Here is a 19904-nt window from a genome sequence, read left to right as displayed (position 1 = left end):
CTTTATGCCAAAGCAATGTAGCACCTGCCCGTGCCTGCCCATGTCTCCCCCCTCCTGGGTCAAAAAGAGACAGGTGGCTCTCGTGGGCCCCTCCCAAACAAATACTTCTCAGCAATATATGCAGGGGTGGCATTTGACCAGAGCGGGATTGCCTTCCCCCCTTTCTCTCCAACGTGGACGATCTGCCTTTCTTTGCTCCCCCCAATCCTCCGGAAGGGCAATATACAGATGTCACTTGCACAGCCTGCCTCTCTTTGCTTCCCCAAATCTTCAGGAAAGGCAATATACAGACTGCATTGTAATTAAACCTCACACGTTGAACCTTTTCTTCTTTTGCTTCCCACTCAGCTGGGATAAGTGGCACTACAAGTCTCAGCAACAAGCACACTGCTGCTCCATATACTGTCCCGGACAGAACTACTCAGCAAACAACTTGCTTCAACTCCTATTACCCTTGGTCTCTGTTGGCACCTAGAGACGGTCAGACATGGTGTCCCAAGGGTGTTTCTCCGGCTGGGCACACTGCTCTCAGTTCCTGTGTCCTGCAAGCACTTGCTCCATCTTTTGTGCTTGAGCCCCACGTTGGGCGCCATTATGTAACCCCCTGTCACTGTGTGTAGTGTGGGGTGCAAAGGGTACACAGTGCACCTCCTTCTCACCCCTGGCTAGCTGATGGGCATGGGTGTAAATGATCAGGGGGTCCCTGCACATGCAGGTGTTTCTTTGTAGTTAGTGGGACACAGGTAATGTCACTTTGTGATGCAGTGTAATAAAAGTCACAATAATTTGGGCACCAGACCATCTCTATGATAAACTGAACTCTTTATTTACACTCCTCTTCCTCCAGCACGATAATCATAATGGTTGCAGCAATAAAGAAATATATATATACAGCTCCTCACTCTCTCCAGCACAGTTCTTAGTGTTATCCAGATGTTATATAACATAAGTCACATGTCTCTTACACCCCATACGTCACTGCAGATCACCCTCCTCTGCGGGGATGATGTCTCCTGTGCTCTGACACGTCACTCTGTGTACTCTCAGCCTCAGGATCTGACACTACAGCTACCAGGCCTCCTGTAGCAGCCCTCACTCCAAGGCCTCTTCCATGAGAAGTGTCCCCCTCTCTCTTGGGTTATCTATAGTGACATGGAGTTCTCTCCCTCATCCAGGGCACACATTCCTTGCCCTGGCTCAGTCACCACGCTCAGACAGCCAGGCAATGCTGGGGGAGCCTGGGAGCTTCCACCCCAGGTCCCCAGCTACCATCTCTCCTCTCCTGTGTCTCTCCCAGTCTCCCTCTCTATTCCTATCCCCCCTTAATGACAGCCCCTCCTTCCTCTCACTTAGTCTCACAGGCTGGGCTGGGTTATCACCATGGTAACCAGTTTATGTAACTTATCATAAACTTCTAGCTTACCCTCTAGGTGACCCCTCCTGTATTCACTGAAGTTAAGGGTTTTACTAGAACACCACTAGGGGGGTGTTACACTTACAATATGAGAATCAACCAGTATCAGTCTTCCCTGATTTTGCGCTGGAGGTCCAGAAAAGCAGAGCCCAATTTGCACAAGTGAAACGAAGGCTTCGGGATCTACAGCTTCCCTATGCCATGCTATTTCCCGCGTACCTACTTGTAGTGGCGGATGGCTTCTTTCCTACTCCTAAGGATGCAATGGACTGGTTGGATGGAAGACCGCTGGCGTAATGAAGAACTTTAATATGTTATTTTAAAAATGTACCCGTCAGTGACCTATTAGTATGGAGAAGTAGAATGCTAAACTAATGTGAACTCTTTGGCACTTGGTAATGTTTTATATGTAGTGAGTACTCTATATTTTCAGAGAGCTCCTTGCCACAAGTTAGCAGTAGATAGTTAGTTAGTTAGTTAGACAACAGGTAGTTTAAGGGATCAAGTATACCCATGTTTTTTGGTAGGTATACGGATGGGCCGGACTAGGGGTTATAGATGTAGGGCCTGATTCATTAAGGATCTTAAATGAAGAGGATTCTTATTTCAGTCTCCTGGACAAAACCATGTTACATTGCAAGGGGTGCAAATGAGTGTTCTGTTTTGCACATAAGTTAAATACTAACTGTTTTTTCATGTAGCACACAAATACTTAATAGCTTATTTGTACACTGAAATTTAAAGTTGATAATTGTGTGCTACATGAAAAAACAGTTAGTATTTAACTTATGTGCAAAACAGAACACTCATTTGCACCCCTTGCAATGTAACATGGTTTTGTCCATAAGACTGAAATAAGAATCCTCTTTATTTAAGATCCTCAATGAATCAGGCCCGTAGTTCTGATATTTTTGCAAAACATTCCAATGCATTCAGTTCTTAAACAGGTGCGGTTGGCCTTGCTCTACTATTTGAACCTGAACTGTATTTTCGATTTTGTTTGTCTCCAATGTTTCTTCTCATGCTGGATTATCATGAATACTTTTTTGCTTGTTTGTTATGCTCAGCTCCTATCCTTGCTGTAGGGCAACTACCATATGCACTGATATACATGATGGGATCCACAAGAGATGGGTCAGGAGTGCTTCGGATCCTTTCATGGAATATTTGAGGGTTGAATGATGAAGTTAAACGCTCCCTGGTCCTCGCACAGGTTAAGAAATACAACCCTGACGTGTCTGGTGGAGACTCATTTGTGGGGAGAACATGTTTTAACACTTAAGAAGCTGTGGGTGGGTTGGGCCTACCATTCTGTCCATTCTACACATTCCCGAGTAGTCTCGGTATTGGTAGAAAGAATCTGAGATTTGTCCTCGAAGAGGTACAACTGAACCCTTACAGTCGCTATATATTCCTCAGGGCTCTTGTTATGAGCGTTTTGTCGCTATCCAATAACGATTGTCGAATCTCGATTTGTGTTTCCAGCGCACAAAGATTTATTCTCAAAAGTAGCAGAATAATTCAAGCGAAATAATAGTAAGTACAGCCGTTACTTATCGCAGGCGCTCTGGATCCAGTGAACAGTCATTCAGTCCTGAAGTCTGTGGTTTAGGTGACTGAACACTAGATGAGGAGCTGCTGCTTATATGCAGAGATACAGTAAAACAATGCAAAGGTGTGGCTTGCTTCTATTGGTCCAGGCATCAGGAGGGTCCAGGGGGAAGCAGATCATAGGCTAGTTTAAGCTCAGGAATCCAAAGGAGGGGGTCATCTCTCCAGGGGATGAGCTCTGATCTTCCCGCCAAGATTACTCATCATAATAGTCCATAATTCCTTAACATTAATAACTTGCGTATGCAATCTGCGATTCCTTCGCAGAGTAAACCGGACAGTTGCAAATGTGAAGAGGATTAGTATGATACCACACATGACTAGATTCCTTCAACGTGTACCATATGTTTTACTGATATGCATATAACTTATACTATTACACATAAACTCTACTATATTTCGACATAAATATCTATGTGCTGTAACTACCATTAATGTGTACTATTTTACAAGTGTGCGTGTTTGTGCAAAAGTATGTAAAAGACTAAATACTGTTGTTGCCACGTGTTGGAGCTGCGTACGCCCTTCCACGCAGTAGCTTGCCCTTTCACGCTGTAGCGTACCGTACGCATCTTTTCAAACAAAGACAACCAAGTTTGCTCGATTTTAATTGAAATGACTTTATCCAATTTGCTGACTTCGACACTCTGGTAGATAATTTCCCGGTAATAGTTCTGGCAGTCTACATCCCACCACTTTTCAACTCTGAGGCTTCCAAATGTATAGCACTTTCTCCACACGCTCCTGTGATCTGTACGGGAGATTTTAACACAGTAATGGATGCTGGCCTTGACAGGTGCAGAGAGATGTCTTCTGCTGTGGGTGGGGGTCCTTCTTCCTTTACTAAATTAGTGACTGATTTTGATTTGTTGGATATGTGGAGGGCTCGCAACCCTCTGCAGCTGTGTTCTCCTGTCACTCCTCCTCTTACCACACCTTCTCCCGCAGAGATCTGCCATTGATTTCCAAAAGACCGGATCCCTTTATCCGAGACATACGTTATCTTTCTAGGGGAAAATCTGACCACTCCCCGGTGTTGCTGGTTGCTGCCCTCTCCCTAAATACCGGAATTAAATTCTGGACATTGAATCCATTTTGGCTTACACTCAAGGGGCGTGTAGCGATTTGGTAGCAGACTGGGAGAGATTTTTTGCTGTGAATACCACCTCTGTTCAGCCACAGATCCTCTGGGATGCATTTAAGGCCTTCCTCCGAGGTACCTTGGTCAATAGAGTGGAGGGTCATAAGAGATTATCTAGGGAGGAAGCTGTCCTGGAGTGAATTTGCCGAGAATTGACGAAATCTTATTTTGGTCACGAAGTTGCCTGCCAACCGTCTGGCCTGGATGCATGCACAAAAGGCATGGGCTGATTATTTACTGGATAAATCTAGTCGGAGGCTCCTCTTCTCCAGACACACTTTGTGCGCACATGGAGACAAGAATGGTATCTTTACGGCGTATTTGGCTCGGGTGGAGCTGCAATGTAACACTGCCACTGCCATTTCTGACTGGACAGGTACCACTTACTAGCAAACGGAAAATAATGCTATTGTGTTCCGTGCATACTACTCACATCTGTACACCTCCAGGGCGGACTATACTGCTACTCAGTTACATAATTACTTAGCTCAGATACGTCTACCTAGACTATGTCTGGAAGATGTAAATCACCTTGAGACTCCTATTACCAAAGAAGATGTTGTGGCGGCCATAGCCTCCTTTCCTTGTGGTAAGGCACCTGGGGTGGATACGTTGCCCATGGAGATGTACAAAAAATTCAGTGATTTTTTTTTTTTTTCCCATTCCTACTCTCCTAGCTAATTATAATGACTTTTATGATGCAGCTGCTCACCCCTTGTCCATGTTGTGACAGTAGTGATCCCTAAGGCCGGCAAAGTTTCGTTGCTGAATCCTATAGACCTACTTCTCTTCTTACAACAGATGTTAAGATTCTGGCGAAGGTGCTTGCTATGAGACTGAATGCGATTATTTCCCAGCTGATTTACCAAGACCAGACGGGCTTTATGCCCAGCAAGTCTACAGCCATTAACCTTAGACAATTATTCATTCACTTGCAAATGCCGGGAGGTTATGGGGATGATGCCGTGGTCATATTCCTGGAGGCAGCCAAGGCATTCTTTTCTGTAGAATGGGAATATCTATGGGCAGTGATGCTCAAATTAGGAATTGGCCCTAAATTTCTACCTTGGTTGCAGTTGTCATACTACCTCCCCCTTTGCTTTAAGTAGGAGTACAAGGCAGGGTTGCAGGGGTGTCCTCTCTCCCCTATCCGTTTTGCCATCGCTATAGAACCATTGGCATGCCTGATATGGGCACATCCTGGAATTTATGGCCTCAGGGTGGGGGACAGGGTTGGCAAAGTCGCGCTATACGCCGACAACATGCTCCTGTTTCTGAAGGACTCGAAGATGTCCCTGGACACCCTGTTGAGGCTTGTGGATGAGTTTGGTGGTGTCTTTGGCCTGACGATCAACTGGTCCAAGTCCGGTATATTTTCCATTGGCAGGGGATTACCTGCGGCCGTTGATACCTCCCTCCCCTTATATCCCATTAAATATTGACCCAGTGATCAGTTGTCTTCGGGCCAAGATATAAGCTTGTAAATACAATCTTATTAAAATGGTCCTCCAACCAAAATTTTATATCTACTGCATCACTCTCTTTTTTTAACTTCCCAAATTAATAGGTATCTGTCCAATTTGGTCTGGGGGAAAAGCGGGGAAGGATTAAACTGTCCCCTCTATGCTGCTCCCGTGCTATGGGAGGGTTAGCCCTTCCAGACTTTAGAGCTTATTACTTTGCCCCGCAACTGACTCATCTTGGAGGGTGACTTGAGGACTCCCCAACTGATGATTTGATGGGTTTCCTTGCTAGATGGATGAGGTTTGAGAGGTCGCTAATACATACCATACTGGGCACACGGGCAACTAGCGCTCTTCTACCATTTCTTCGGCAAGCTTCCTTGATTTGAAAAGGGCTTACGAGGAACAATGGATAGTTCCGGGATAGATCCTGACACTACGGTTTGGGCCAACACTGTTCTTTCTAAGCTTTCTAAAATACAGCAGCTTCCCCGTTGGTGAGCAGCAGGGGTTGTTTCCTTTGGGCAGCTTTATTCTAATGGCATCATTAAAATGTTTATTCTATGTCTTCCTGCTATTGCGCCATGCCTTGATGTCACAGTTTGGCCGTACCCCTCCTACCTTCTGCCAAGACCTTTTTCGGATGCTTCTCCAAGAGGTGGGCTCGACTAAACCTATCTCTGTACTCTACGTCAATGTCCATGCTCTACTGGCCACTGATGATTTTGGTTGACTGAGACCGAGCTGGGAGACTGATTTAGGCCCCTTGGACGATGAAGACTGGAGCTTTGTGCTAGATAGTACCAGGGAGGCCACATCTTGCATTAGATTTAGACAAGTCCAATTGTACATACTACATAGGGTTTACTATTCTCTGCACAGGTTACTCCAGTGGGTGCTAGAGCAGAATCGACTAGCCCAAAATGTGGGGGAACATCTGCCACCTTTTGGCATCTGCTCGGAGCTGTCCAGTGGTGGGGGACTTCTGGTTGAGAGTAGTGGAGACACAGGTGTTGAGATTCCCCTGCTGTTCCCTAGGACATGCGTCTTTGTACTAAGGGTAAGTCTGTTGTTGGGTAGAAATCAACTCGCTACGTGTGTAGATGGCCCGGGGTGGACCTGACTTTAATGCCTGGGTGACCTTCGTTAATGAAGCTGTAGGACATGAGAGATTCACATACCAATCCAGAAATACCATGCCAAAATACTATAAGGTTTGGTCGCGATGGGCTAAATCAAGATAAGCAATTCAGTCATTGGTGACGGACTTTGTTCCCTTCCTCATCTCCTTTTGCTACAGCACTAGTTCACTCTATCTCTCTCCCCTCTTACCCACTCACTGGGATATTCAGCTATAACCTTAGTGCGGGGCAGTGGGTGAAATGTTGCTTACTTGATGATTACGCAGCATAGTATAGTAATATGAGCAAGACAGACGGAAACCACGCCATTCTCATTGATATAATATTGTGATTCCAAATTAGGCGAAAGATGGTTTACCTCTAACTTTATGTCTTAAATTGTTGTATGCATTGGAACAACCTATTTTTTATTATGTATTTTTTTTCTTTTTGAATGTTTGAAAATTGAAGTAAAAATATTTGATTAAAAAAAAGTAAAGGGTCACTGGACATTGCTTTGTGTTTTATGCATAAATACATTTTTGCTCATATGTCAGCATATTTCTGAAAAATGTTTTTGTGTAGAAACCGTACTTGGCGTCATCCCGGCCTCTCCGCCAGTTCCTGGAATCTCAGTGTCCTATAGTAATGGAAAAATTCTGCCCAACGTTCTGGTGTACTGGAGGTAGACTGCAGACCATTGTCCGAGTCCTGCTGGTGTCCAGACCTGATGTGTCCTACAGGAAGTAAGTGTCCTACGACCTGGAACCGAGAAACATACAATAATAAATAACATCTAATAGTAATCAGGATAAGAAATTATGAGACTTCCTTATTTTAATGCAGAGTAGTAATTTATGTGTTATTCCCATTTTAATAATATGGGCTTTGTAACCTCATAGTAAAACAGTCTTCAATAAGTTATTACGTGATGGAAAGAGACATTCTCCATTAGATGCTAAGTGTTGCTGATCTCTTCTCATCCATGTACATTAAACACGGCTTGCAGAGATACACACAAATCCCACACTCTGATGCTCCATGTTCCTATAATGTGAAGGGACACTGGCAGCTGGTTATATTCCATGAGCGTCATCTTCACTTAGTGACATTCCAGATTTTGGTCATTACACTGTCTCTGTGACTTTATCATACTGCATCGTCTCCTATTACAGTTATAACCTGATATATAATTATCCCAACTACATTTTCTCTTGAGGTTGCTCAATTGATACTCTGTGTGTCAGAGGACAGTCCTGTTTCCAGAAAACAAAAAAGGGTCATCAGATAGTTCTCATAGTTGTGGTTAATTGGGGAAGTGATTGGATGTGTTTGTATTCAAAGTTCCATTCTGAATGTATTCAATCTTAATTAGATTCTTTGAATGAAAAAAATAATTGAAATACAAACTTTAACAATAAAATGTTGTGTACAATTTTAAAGGTGAAATGTTAAATTGCAGAGATTGGCAATGTATGTACATTTTTCAGGCTGCTACCAGCTTTCCATGTCTGTGGTCTGCCTTGAGCATATTTATATGGTAGGTGTCCTACTCCCTGCTATCAGTATCTAGATGATACTACAAAGTTAAGTACATTACAGGATATGGTGTCAAGGACTCTTTAGCTATATAGCAACTCAAAGAGCAAGAAAGCTGCAGACCGTCCAGGTTTCCTACAAAATTACAAATGACCATAACATCTGCATCACATTCCCATTGGACCACTTACAAAATCTGTCAGTAGCAACCTCACTCCACACTTTGCCAGAGACATTGGACCAACTCACTCAGGAACTGCTTTTTTCGATTCCCTAGGATCTCACTGGGAAGCTACTCTACTAATAATGCTACGTTTTTCCAGTGATAACGAACAGAGCTACAGCCTCAGGATACCAGGTGGCATAGTCCACCACCGTCAGGATGTACCTCTTCCCTGATCTACTGAGTTCTCCAGCTACTGGTAAGGTCCTTCCACTGGTGTCCAGTCAGATGGATTTTGCGGGCAACAATTCCAGCTAAAAGTCACCAGTTCAACATGTTCCCTGAAAGGCCTATATCCTTCTACCTTTTCTGTTCCAATAGCATTTTGTACCAGGTCACACTCCCCATCTTCAGCTTTGAAAGGCCACTGCTGGCTTGGCACATTATGCATTCTAGAGTTACATGTGAGAACCGAGCTTCCCTGAACTCCCTCCTGCGGCCCTCACTCTTCGCTATCTTGGGACATTTTACTTTGAGGTTTCTGTTACCCTGGGATAACAAGGGTCTGTCATGGTGAGATCAGTTATTGAGATGTCATTGCTCTACAAAAGCTGGAGGTGAAGCTGGCAACTTACTGAGCAATCCAACAAGATTGGTGTCAGACGCCGTCCCCGCTGATTCCCTGTCAGACGGGGAACGGACGTCTGATCTCCCCGTCGGCTGCCGCGGACTTCCGGATTGCGGGCGCATGCGCCCTGGCCTCAGTCCCGTTGCTAGGCAACGGGACGCTGCTTCAGTTTCCGCCTCCGCTCTCCACCAATCACCTCTGTTTGGATTCTATTTAAACCTGCCTCTGGCGCCATTAGGGTGCCAGAGTAACAGGTTCACCACCAGTGTTCCTGGCTTCCTTATTTCTCCATACTCCTGAGTATTCTGATTCCTGATTACCTGTTGTGACCCCGGCTTGGCGACCATTCTACTCTTCTGTGTGACCCATTCTGTACTGTGACTTCGGCTTGGCGACTATTCCTTTGGATTACCCTTTTGTACCTGATATTCCTGATTGCTGTGACCCGGAACCGTCTGACCTCTCTACGCTACACTGGTAACTGGCTAATAGGACCGCGACCTGCGTGCTCTCTGCTGCGAAGTCCAAACCTCCTTGCGGGGGTCCCTGGTGAACACCAGGGGTACGTTAGACTCCGCGCCTGTTTGACCAGTGGCACCAATACCGGTTAGTGTCTTATTATCTTCAGCCTCATAGGCCTACAGCGTGACAGTTTACTCTGGCCATGACTGACGGTACCGGAGAACCCTCATCCCGAGACCTCCTCATCTATTTAGGAGTACGGGTAGAACGCCAGGAGGCCAACCAAGCACAACTTTTGCAGTGCTTACAAGGAGTGATTTCCCGTTTGGATGCCCTGAGCACTTCTCAGGCAGCAGCCCCAGTTCCCGATCCTGCTCCGGCCGCTGCCCCACCAAGCGCAGTACTTGCTACCTCTAGAACACTACGGATTCCAACCCCAGAGAAATACGACGGTAATCCCAAAGGATGCCGTGGATTCCTAAATCAGTGTTCCATTCAGTTTGAACTTTCACCGGAAAACTTCGCATCTGAGAGAGCTAAGGTGGCCTATATTATTTCCCTCCTGACGGGACAGGCCCTAGCTTGGGCCTCGCCACTGTGGGAACAAAGAGATGGATCTCTTCTTCATTCTGACACTTTCATTGAAAATTTCCGGAGGGTATTTGATGAACCTGGTCGTGTGTCTTCGGCTGCATCTAGTTTGTTAGCTCTTCACCAAGGTTCCTTAACTGCAGGTCAATACGCGGTTCAGTTTCGTACCTTAGCCTCAGAATTAGGCTGGAATGACGAAGCTCTCTCCGCCACCTATTGGCAAGGCCTGTCAGACCCTATCAAGGACGCACTGGCTTCGCAAGAGCTTCCATCCAAGCTTGACAACTTGGTCTCTTTGTGTGTCAAGGTAGACATTCACCTTCAAGAGCGCTCTCAGGAGAAGGTCCAAGGTCGTCGCACTGTGCGTTTGGCTCCTCGTTTTCAATCTCCAGCTCTCCCGGCGGAAGAGCCGATGCAAATTGGATGCTCTTGCCTGTCACGGGATGAGAGAGAACGCAGGATCAAGAAACGTTTGTGTTTGTACTGTGGAGAATCCGGCCATCTGCTATCTTCCTGTCCCAAGAGGCCGGAAAACTTCACCGCCTAGGCAACACCAGGGAGGTTGTTCTAGGTTCATGTCTCCATTCTCCCTCTCCTTCCAAAGATAACAGTTTTCTGATGCCTGTCACCCTCACATTTTCGGACTAAATTGTTCTGCTTTTGTGGATTCCGGATCTGCAGGAAATTTCATCTCTGCCACTCTGGTGTCGAAGCTTCACATACCCTGCACTCCATTGCCGCAACCTCTGGTTCTTACTGCAGTTGATGGTAACCGTGTCAGCAACGGTTCCATCACTGACACTACTGCTCCAGTTCAGTTGCAGGTAGGGGTTCTCCATCAAGAGTGGATTCAGTTCCTGGTTATCCCACAGTCCGTTAATTCCATCATTTTAGGGCTACCATGGCTCAGGAAACATTCACCACAATTCGATTGGGCTCACGCTCAAGTTACCTCCTGGGGCTCCTCATGCTTCGATCAATGCCTCTCGAAAATACTTCCTCCTAACCAACTTCCTTGTCTCTCTCTGGACTCCCACCTCAAACTACCAGAGCCGTATTTAGATTTTATTGATGTGTTTAGCAAGACCGCTGCAGAGACTCTCCCTCCACATCGAGCATGGGATTGTCCTATTGAGCTAATTCCCGGCAAAACTATTCCCAAAGGTAGAGTCTATCCTCTGGCTCTCCCTGAGACTAAGGCAATGTCGTTATATATATCAGATAACCTTCAAAGAGGATTTATCAGAAAGTCTATCTCGCCAGCAGGAGCTGGGTTCTTTTTTGTAAAATAAAAAGACAGTTCATTAAGACCGTGCATAGACTACCGCCGTCTTAATGATATTACCATCAAGAACCGCTATCCGCTCCCATTGATCACAGAACTGTTCGACCGGATTAGAGGAGCCAAAATCTTCTCTAAATTAGATCTCAGAGGGGCCTACAACTTAATCCGCATTCAAAAGGGCAATGAGTGGAAAACGGCATTTGACACCCGTAACGGGCACTATGAGTACTTAGTCATGCCGTTTGGACTTTGCAATGCCCCTGCAGTGTTTCAAGATTTTGTCAACGAGATCTTCAGGGATCTTCTGTATCATTTTGTGATTGTCTACCTGGACGATATTTTGATATTTTCATCTGACTTACATGTTCATCGTCTCCATGTCAAGACTGTTCTTTCTCGTCTCCGGAAACATTCCTTATATTGCAAGCTGGAAAAATGCCTTTTTGAGCGTTCACAAGTTCCATTTCTAGGATACATAGTTTCTGGCACCGGCCTGCTGATGGATCCGCAGAAAGTGAAGGCCATTGTCAACTGGCCATTACCTATTGGCCTCAAAGCTACCCAACGCTTTATCGGCTTTGCCAATTATTACCGGCAGTTCATTAAAGGCTTTTCATCCATTATTTGTCCTATTACTGCTTTAACTCTAAAAGGTGCCTGCAGCAAACCATGGCCTGTCAAAGCCATATTGGCCTTCAAAACTCTTAAAGAAGCATTTCTTTCGGCCCCTATACTCAAACAGCCAGACCAGGTGAGACCGTTTTTTATTGAAGTGGATGCTTCTTCAGTCAGGATTGAAGCAATACTTTCCCAGAAATCTGCTTCAGGAACATTAGAGACTTGTGGATTCCTGTCTAAGAAATTCTCTAGCACTGAACTAAATTATGGAATCGGTGACAAGGAATTATTAGCCATCAAGATTGCCCTTGAGGAGTGGCGGCACTTACTAGAGGGTGCCTTACATCCCGTCACGGTCATGACAGATCATAAAAATCTTACTTATCTCCAGGAAGCACAATGTCTTAACCCTCGTCAAGCACGCTGGTCTCTTTTCTTTGCCAGGTTCCAACTCATTCTCACCTTTCGTCCCGGTTCCAAAAACTCCAAGGCCAATGCTCTCTCCAGGTCCTTTGATAATGACGGTACTCTCACTTGTTTGGACAACAAAATGATTCTAAATCCAATACAAACAGTGGCCATTACCAATTCTTCAGTAACATCTCCCCCTCCAGGGCGTTCATTTGTGGAACCTCATCTCCGCTCTAAACTACTATGTTGGGCTCACGAGTCCAAATTTGCCTGCCATGCCGGTTACAAGAGAACCAAAGAATTCCTCTCCAGATATTATTGGTGGCCTAAACTGGCTTCAGATGTTCAAAAATTCGTATCTGCATGTTCGGTTTGTGCATGCCACAAGGTGCCAAAACAAATCCCTCCTGGTCTTCTCCTTCCTCTGCCTATTCCGGATTCTCCCTGGACCAGCATTACGATGGACTTCATCACCGATCTCCCTTTGAGCAATGGCTACAATACCATCTGGGTCGTGGTAGACCGCTTTTCAAAAATGTCACACTTCACTCCTTGTAAAGGTCTCCCTTCAGCCCCTAAACTCGCAGATTTGTTTCTAAAGAACATCTTCCGTCTTCATGGATGCCCTCAAGAGATCATCTCTGACAGAGGAGTACAATTTGTCGCTAAGTTCTGGAGAGCTTTTTGTAATAAGATTGGAGTCAGTCTCAAATTTTCTTCCGGATATCACCCCCAAACTAACGGACAGACAGAACGAGTGAATCAAGACTTGGAGTGTTTTCTACGGTGTTTTGCTTCTGATCATCAAACGACATGGAATGATCTACTGTATTGGGCCGAATTCGCCCACAACAATCTTCTACATTCCTCCTCTGGGCGTTCTCCATTTTTTATTATCTACGGCAGACATCCCACTCCTCCTCTCTTATCCGAAGCTCCCTCCTCTCTAGTACCAGCGGCTGATACTCTCATCCATGACTTCTCTCAAATCTGGTCTCAAACCAAAGAAGCACTGTCTGCTTCGGTACAGAGACAGAAGAAAGCGGCTGATCTTCATAGAAGAGTTGCTCCAGTACTAAGGGTAGGAGACCGTGTTTGGTTGTCTACGCGCAACCTTCGACTTCAAGTTCCATCCATGAAATTGGCTCCTAAGTTTATTGGTCCCTTTTCCATAGCACAAGTCATCAATCCTGTTTCCTTCAAACTTACATTACCTCCGTCTCTTAAGATCCATAACACATTTCATATTTCATTGCTGAAACCGCTGATTCTCAACGAATTCTTCAGAGAACCTGCTCCTCCTCCACCTATTAAAACATCTTTAGGGGATGAATTTGAGATCGAGAGAATGCTGAAGAGACGTTTCTTCCAGCGCAAACCTCAGTATCTAGTACAATGGAGAGGTTACGGTCCGGAGGAGAGATCGTGGGTCTCGGAAGCTGACCTTCATGCTCCTCGTCTCCTTACAAAATTTCTGAGGAAAGGTAATCCTTCTCTGAGAGGGAGGAGGGAAGGGGGTACTGTCAGACGCCGTCCCCGCTGATTCCCTGTCAGACGGGGAACGGACGTCTGATCTCCCCGTTGGCTGCCGCGGACTTCCGGATTGCGGGCACATGCGCCCTGGCCTCAGTCCCGTTGCTAGGCAACGGGATGCTGCTTCAGTTTCCGCCTCCGCTCTCCACCAATCACCTCTGTTTGGATTCTATTTAAACCTGCCTCTGGCGCCATTAGGGTGCCAGAGTAACAGGTTCACCACCAGTGTTCCTGGCTTCCTTATTCCTCCATACTCCTGAGTATTCTGATTCCTGATTACCTGTTGTGACCCCGGCTTGGCGACCATTCTACTCTTCTGTGTGACCCATTCTGTACTGTGACTTCGGCTTGGCGACTATTCCTCTGGATTACCCTTTTGTACCTGATATTCCTGATTGCTGTGACCCGGAACCGTCTGACCTCTCTACGCTACACTGGTAACTGGTTAATAGGACCGCGACCTGCGTGCTCTCTGCTGCGAAGTCCAAACCTCCTTGCGGGGGTCCCTGGTGAACACCAGGGGTACGTTAGACTCCGCGCCTGTTTGACCAGTGGCACCAATACCGGTTAGTGTCTTATTATCTTCAGCCTCATAGGCCTACAGCGTAACAATTGGGCTGGATGTAAATGACCTTCTTTGTGCTGGGGCACATTGTCTCTCACAAAGATAAGAACTGGTCTAGCAGCTTGTGTTGGCTCCTCAGGATTGGGTGAAGATGGGATGGATTGTGTGGTTCCTCCTGAGGACTGTAGTGCTGTAGTGTGGAAGCTTCACTCTCGTTGATAGGGATAACAACCTCCATCCTCATACATTGTCCAAGATCATTGCTCGGGATTTCATCTGATTGGAGGTCATCCAGGACTGCCACTTTCCTGGCCTTCTTGCCCACTATCCATTGGCCACGGTAAATTTGTCATTGTGACCTACAAACTGCAACAGTGTCAATGCAGTGGGGCTTACATCAGTCATTAACCCCCCCCCAATTCCTCACAGAGATCCCACTTGGACATGCTGCAGTTGACTCCACAAGTTTTGTGCTTGGCGCTTTCCCACACAACTTACCAAGTAAGTTACTTCATTGCCATACTCCATGGGACGTCTTGGAGTGGAAACAGTCCATGTGTTCTCACATCCATTGATAACTCTCTACCAGTAGCACAAGTTTAGTGGACTTTCACTGTGTGCAACTTCAGGTGCCTGTCCAGCCAAAGGTCCGGTGGTTTCTGCAGGATGGAGCAGTTGCTCCACAACTGGAAAATGAACACCTGCTCCACTTGCAGTAGTTACCGCAGGAGGGTGTTGTGCTCCAGGAAGTTCCTGCAGAGATCCAGTTGGTTGAGCCACATCTGTAGTTAGCTCCGTCCTCCAGGAGCCCCCCCCCCACCTCCACAAAACCCTGTAATCTTCCTCTCAGCTCGCCAGCAAACCCCCCCCCCCCCCTCCCCCGCATCTATTCTTGTTGCTATAGAGTATTTTAATGCTTTTTTCCTGATACTGATGCCTAAGTTTCATCTGGGATATTCCGTGCATGCCTTTTAAATGCAGTTACTCCTTTAATTCAAGTAATTTGAATTTCCTGAAGCTTACAGTTGCTTGGGTTTATCCCACTACTGCCAACTGTTGGTGCTGATTATACCACACTGCACCACTATGCTCTTTGAAGTTTTGCTGCTTTTCATTGACTGGTCATCTCTGACTTCTCCTACTGGCACCGCTTGGCCAAACTAGCCACTTGCTGAATGTAAATGTCAGCTGCACAGCAACGTGGTGCCCCCTGTTCTAGAAGGGTAATCTCGGCCACAAACAGGCTCTTTTACTGGCATCTAGAACTGCTCACACTTCTTGGGCAGTATGTCGCTTTGACAACATCTTATAGGGTTACTCTGGTGCGTAACTGGCAGAGAATAGTCTCAGACTCAACATGGCGCAGTCGGGGTCAGGATTCAAATCTTACCTTTAATGTGTTGGTCAGCAGAATGCAGCCACGCATGGACAGGGGCAATCTTTAGATATCCTGGCCCAAACTTCCTTTCAGGGTTTTGCCACCGGTTTCTAGCACCATCTCTGTGCCAAATTACCAGTGAGAAAGCCCCATCGTTACAGTCCATCCAAAGTTGCTGAGAGGATCATTTGGCGCTACTGATCTCCAGTCCTCAGACTTGGGACCATAGCAACCTAACGCTTCAGGTCCTGCCAGAACCCCACTAGACTCCCCAGATGACTGTATATTTAACTATTCCAGTGTCGGACTGCGTCAAATAAATAAATTAACAGTTTCCCACATTTGTGAGTCAGGAGGTTGGGAGATCCAGTAACAAATACTAAAATGTTTATGTTCTTTGCCAGAAGCTACAGTTCATGTTTTATAGGAAATAAAGAACGACCTAAGTGTAAATATCAGGATATCATAACTGGTGAAATGCGTGATGTTGCTGTTTTCCATACAGTGAGATTATCGGCACTGAAGATGGAGGTCAGATATCGCTGGACTGGAGCGACAACAATAACAGTTCACAGTTCCTGGAAGCTGCCTCTCGTCCCACTATCATATTTCTGCCGGGTCTTACAGGAAACAGTCGGCAATCCTATATACTGCACCTAGTGAGGCAGGCCAACCGTGATGGCTACAGGTGACACATCTGTAATGTATACTGTACACATAGAAACATTTCTAGAATAGTGTGTCATATGATATGGGGAAATCTAGAGCAGCATATGCAGTAACTGTTACATGCTATCTATAGGAGGAGATACATGTAGTACATATTACATGCTATCTGTATTGGACACAAGCAGCACATGTTATAGACTATATATGGTGGATACATCAAGTGCATGTTATCTATAGAGGACACACGCAGTACATTGCACACACTTTCTGTAGAGGACACACGCAGTACATTGTACACGTTATCTGTAGAGCACACACGCAGTACATTGTACACGTTATCTGTAGAGGACACACACAGTACATTATACACGCTCTCTGTAGAGGACACACACAGTACATTGTACACGTTATCTGTAGAGGACACACGCAGTACATTGCACACGCTATCTGTAGAGGACACACGCAGTACATTGCACACACTATCTGTAGAGGACACACGCACTACATTATACACGCTATCTGTAGAGGACACACACAGTACATTGTACACGCTATCTGTAGAGGACACACGCAGTACATTGTACACGCTATCTGTAGAGGACACACGCAGTACATTGTACGCGCTATCTGTAGAGGACACACGCAGTACATTGTACGCGCTATCTGTAGAGGACACACGCAGTACATTGTACACGCTATCTGTAGAGGACACACGCAGTACATTGTACACGCTATCTGTAGAGGACACACACAGTATATGTTATGGGTGATCTTTAAGAAACACATCCAGTACAAGATACATGCCATTCACAGGGTTACCTTTAGTACAGGTGATATTTCCCAGGTGTCTCTTCTCTCGGCAGGAGCGTTGTATTTAATAACCGCGGCTTTGGTGGAGAGAAGTTGCTGGTGAGTATCAGACAATTCTGCTCATGTCCTTGGTTACTGGACTCTCACTGACCCTCTACATCTCATCAGACACATCGGACATTCTGTGCAGCCAACACCAAGGATCTGGCCAGGGTGGTCCAACATATCTCCAGGCGGCTACCGATGTCTCCTTTGCTGGCTGTGGGGGTCTCACTGGGAGGGTGAGTGTCACTTCTCTGCTGGCTGTGGGGGTCTTGCTGGGAGGGTGAGTGTCACTTCTCCTCTGCTGGCTTTGGGGGTCTCGCTGGGAGGGTGAGTGTCACTTCTCCTCTGCTGGCTGTGGGGGTCTCGCTGGGGATGAGTGTCACTTCTCTGCTGGCTGTGGGGGTCTCGCTGGGAGGGTGAGTGTCACTTCTCTGCTGGCTGTGGGGGTCTTGCTGGGGGGTGAGTGTCACTTCTCCTCTGCTGGCTGTGGGGGTCTCGCTGGGAGGGTGAGTGTCACTTCTCTACTGGCTGTGGGTGTCTTGCTGGGAGGGTGAGTGTCACTTCTCCGCTGGCTGTGGGGGTCTCGCTGGGAGGGTGAGTGTCACTTCTCTGCTGGCTGTCGGGGTCTCGCTGGAGGTGAGTGTCACTTCTCTGCTGGCTGTGGGGGTCTCGCTGGGAGGGTGAGTGTCACTTATCCTCTGCTGGCTGTGGGGGTCTCGCTGGGAGGGTGAGTGTCACGTCTGTGCCTGTCTGTGGGGGTCTCGCTGGGAGGGTGAGTGTCACATCTCTGCTGGCTGTGGGGGTCTCGCTGGGAGGGTGAGTGTCACTTCTCTGCTGGCTGTGGGGGTCTCGCTGGGAGGGTGAGTGTCACTTCTCCGCTGGCTGTGGGGGTCTCGCTGGGAGGGTGAGTGTCACTTCTCTGCTGGCTGTCGGGGTCTCGCTGGAGGTGAGTGTCACTTCTCTGCTGGCTGTGGGGGTCTCGCTGGGAGGGTGAGTGTCACTTATCCTCTGCTGGCTGTGGGGGTCTCGCTGGGGGGTGAGTGTCGCTTCTCCTCTGCTGGCTGTGGGGGTCTCGCTGGGAGGGTGAGTGTCACGTCTCTGCCTGGCTGTGGGGGTCTCGCTGGAGGGTGAGTGTCACTTCTCTGCTGGCTGTGGGGGTCTCGCTGGAGGTGAGCGTCACTTCTCTGCTGGCTGTCGGGGTCTCGCTGGAGGTGAGTGTCACTTCTCTGCTGGCTGTCGGGGTCTCGCTGGAGGTGAGTGTCACTTCTCTGCTGGCTGTGGGGGTCTCGCTGGAGGTGAGTGTCACTTCTCTGCTGGCTGTGGGGGTCTCGCTGGAGGTGAGTGTCACTTCTCTGCTGGCTGTCGGGGTCTCGCTGGAGGTGAGTGTCACTTCTCCTCTGCTGGCTGTGGGGGTCTTGGAGGTCCATTTATATTTGGACACTGACACAATTTTTGCTAATTTAGCTGTTTATCAAACATATTCAAGTTACAGTTATATAAGAATAAAGTGCAGACTATCAGCTTTCATTTGAGGGTGTTCTCATCCACATTGGAGGAACGGTTTAGGATTTACAGCTGTATAATATGTAGCACGCGCTCTTTTAAAGGGACCAAAAGTAATTTTAAGGGACAATTGACTCAAAAGCTGTTTCATGGACAGGTGTGGGCTATTCCTTCATTATTGTAATTCCTAATAAGGTCTGTGAAGATGTCCAAATAAATTGTAGATCCAAATAGTTCATGCTTGAAAATGTCGTCTTAACTTCTGGTCATATAGACCCCAATTTGTAATTCCGCATGGTTTGTAAGTTTCTTCTTATCTTCTGGTCAGGAGGACCCCACTTTGTAATCATCATCATCATTTATTTATATAGCGCCACTGATTCCGCAGCGCTGTACAGAGAACTCATTCACATCAGTCCCTGCCCCATTGGAGCTTACAGTCTAAATTCCCTAATATACACACACAGAGAGAGACTAGGGTCAATTTTGAAAGCAACCAATTAACCTACTAGTATGTTTTTGTGTGGGAGGAAACCGGAGCACCCGGAGGAAACCCACGCAAACACGGGGAGAACATACCAACTGCACACAGATAAGGCCATGGTCGGGAATTGAACTCATGACCCCAGTGCTATGAGGCAGAAGTGCTAACCACTAAGCCACCGTGCTGCCCATATAATCCATCCGGAACATACCCAGTATACACACGTCATTTAATATACTTGTACATCATACCAGCAACCCGTCGCGAATGACCATTACAGAGCCGCAAACTCTATTTATAGTCTAAGGGAAATTCCCATGACAGAGTTTTGCATGTATAACTTGCAACCAATCAGAAATGTGTATTGATTTGCAAACGGCAATTTTTAGCTAAATCACCACAAATTGCGAGAGATGAACAGCGATTTTGGAGATTAGACTAAAAATCACTAGTTAATACATATGGCGAGT

The 19904-nt window shown here is 46.6% G+C and overlaps 1 protein-coding gene across 1 annotated transcript in view; it reads left to right on the top strand.

The window, feature by feature from the left end:
* ABHD1 (abhydrolase domain containing 1) overlaps nucleotides 1-19904 on the top strand; it is a 47495-nt gene that overhangs the window by 6987 nt on the left and 20604 nt on the right. Inside the window, exons 2-5 of the mRNA XM_075200994.1 lie at nucleotides 7336-7496; nucleotides 16429-16611; nucleotides 17456-17501; nucleotides 17571-17683. Coding sequence (XP_075057095.1) covers nucleotides 7336-7496; nucleotides 16429-16611; nucleotides 17456-17501; nucleotides 17571-17683 — 503 coding nt within the window. The remainder of the gene's footprint in view (nucleotides 1-7335; nucleotides 7497-16428; nucleotides 16612-17455; nucleotides 17502-17570; nucleotides 17684-19904) is intronic.

The sequence above is a fragment of the Mixophyes fleayi genome, chromosome 3 (genome assembly GCF_038048845.1).
Source record: "Mixophyes fleayi isolate aMixFle1 chromosome 3, aMixFle1.hap1, whole genome shotgun sequence".
Taxonomy (NCBI): domain Eukaryota; kingdom Metazoa; phylum Chordata; class Amphibia; order Anura; family Limnodynastidae; genus Mixophyes; species Mixophyes fleayi.
This window is presented reverse-complemented; position numbering and strand designations above follow the sequence as displayed.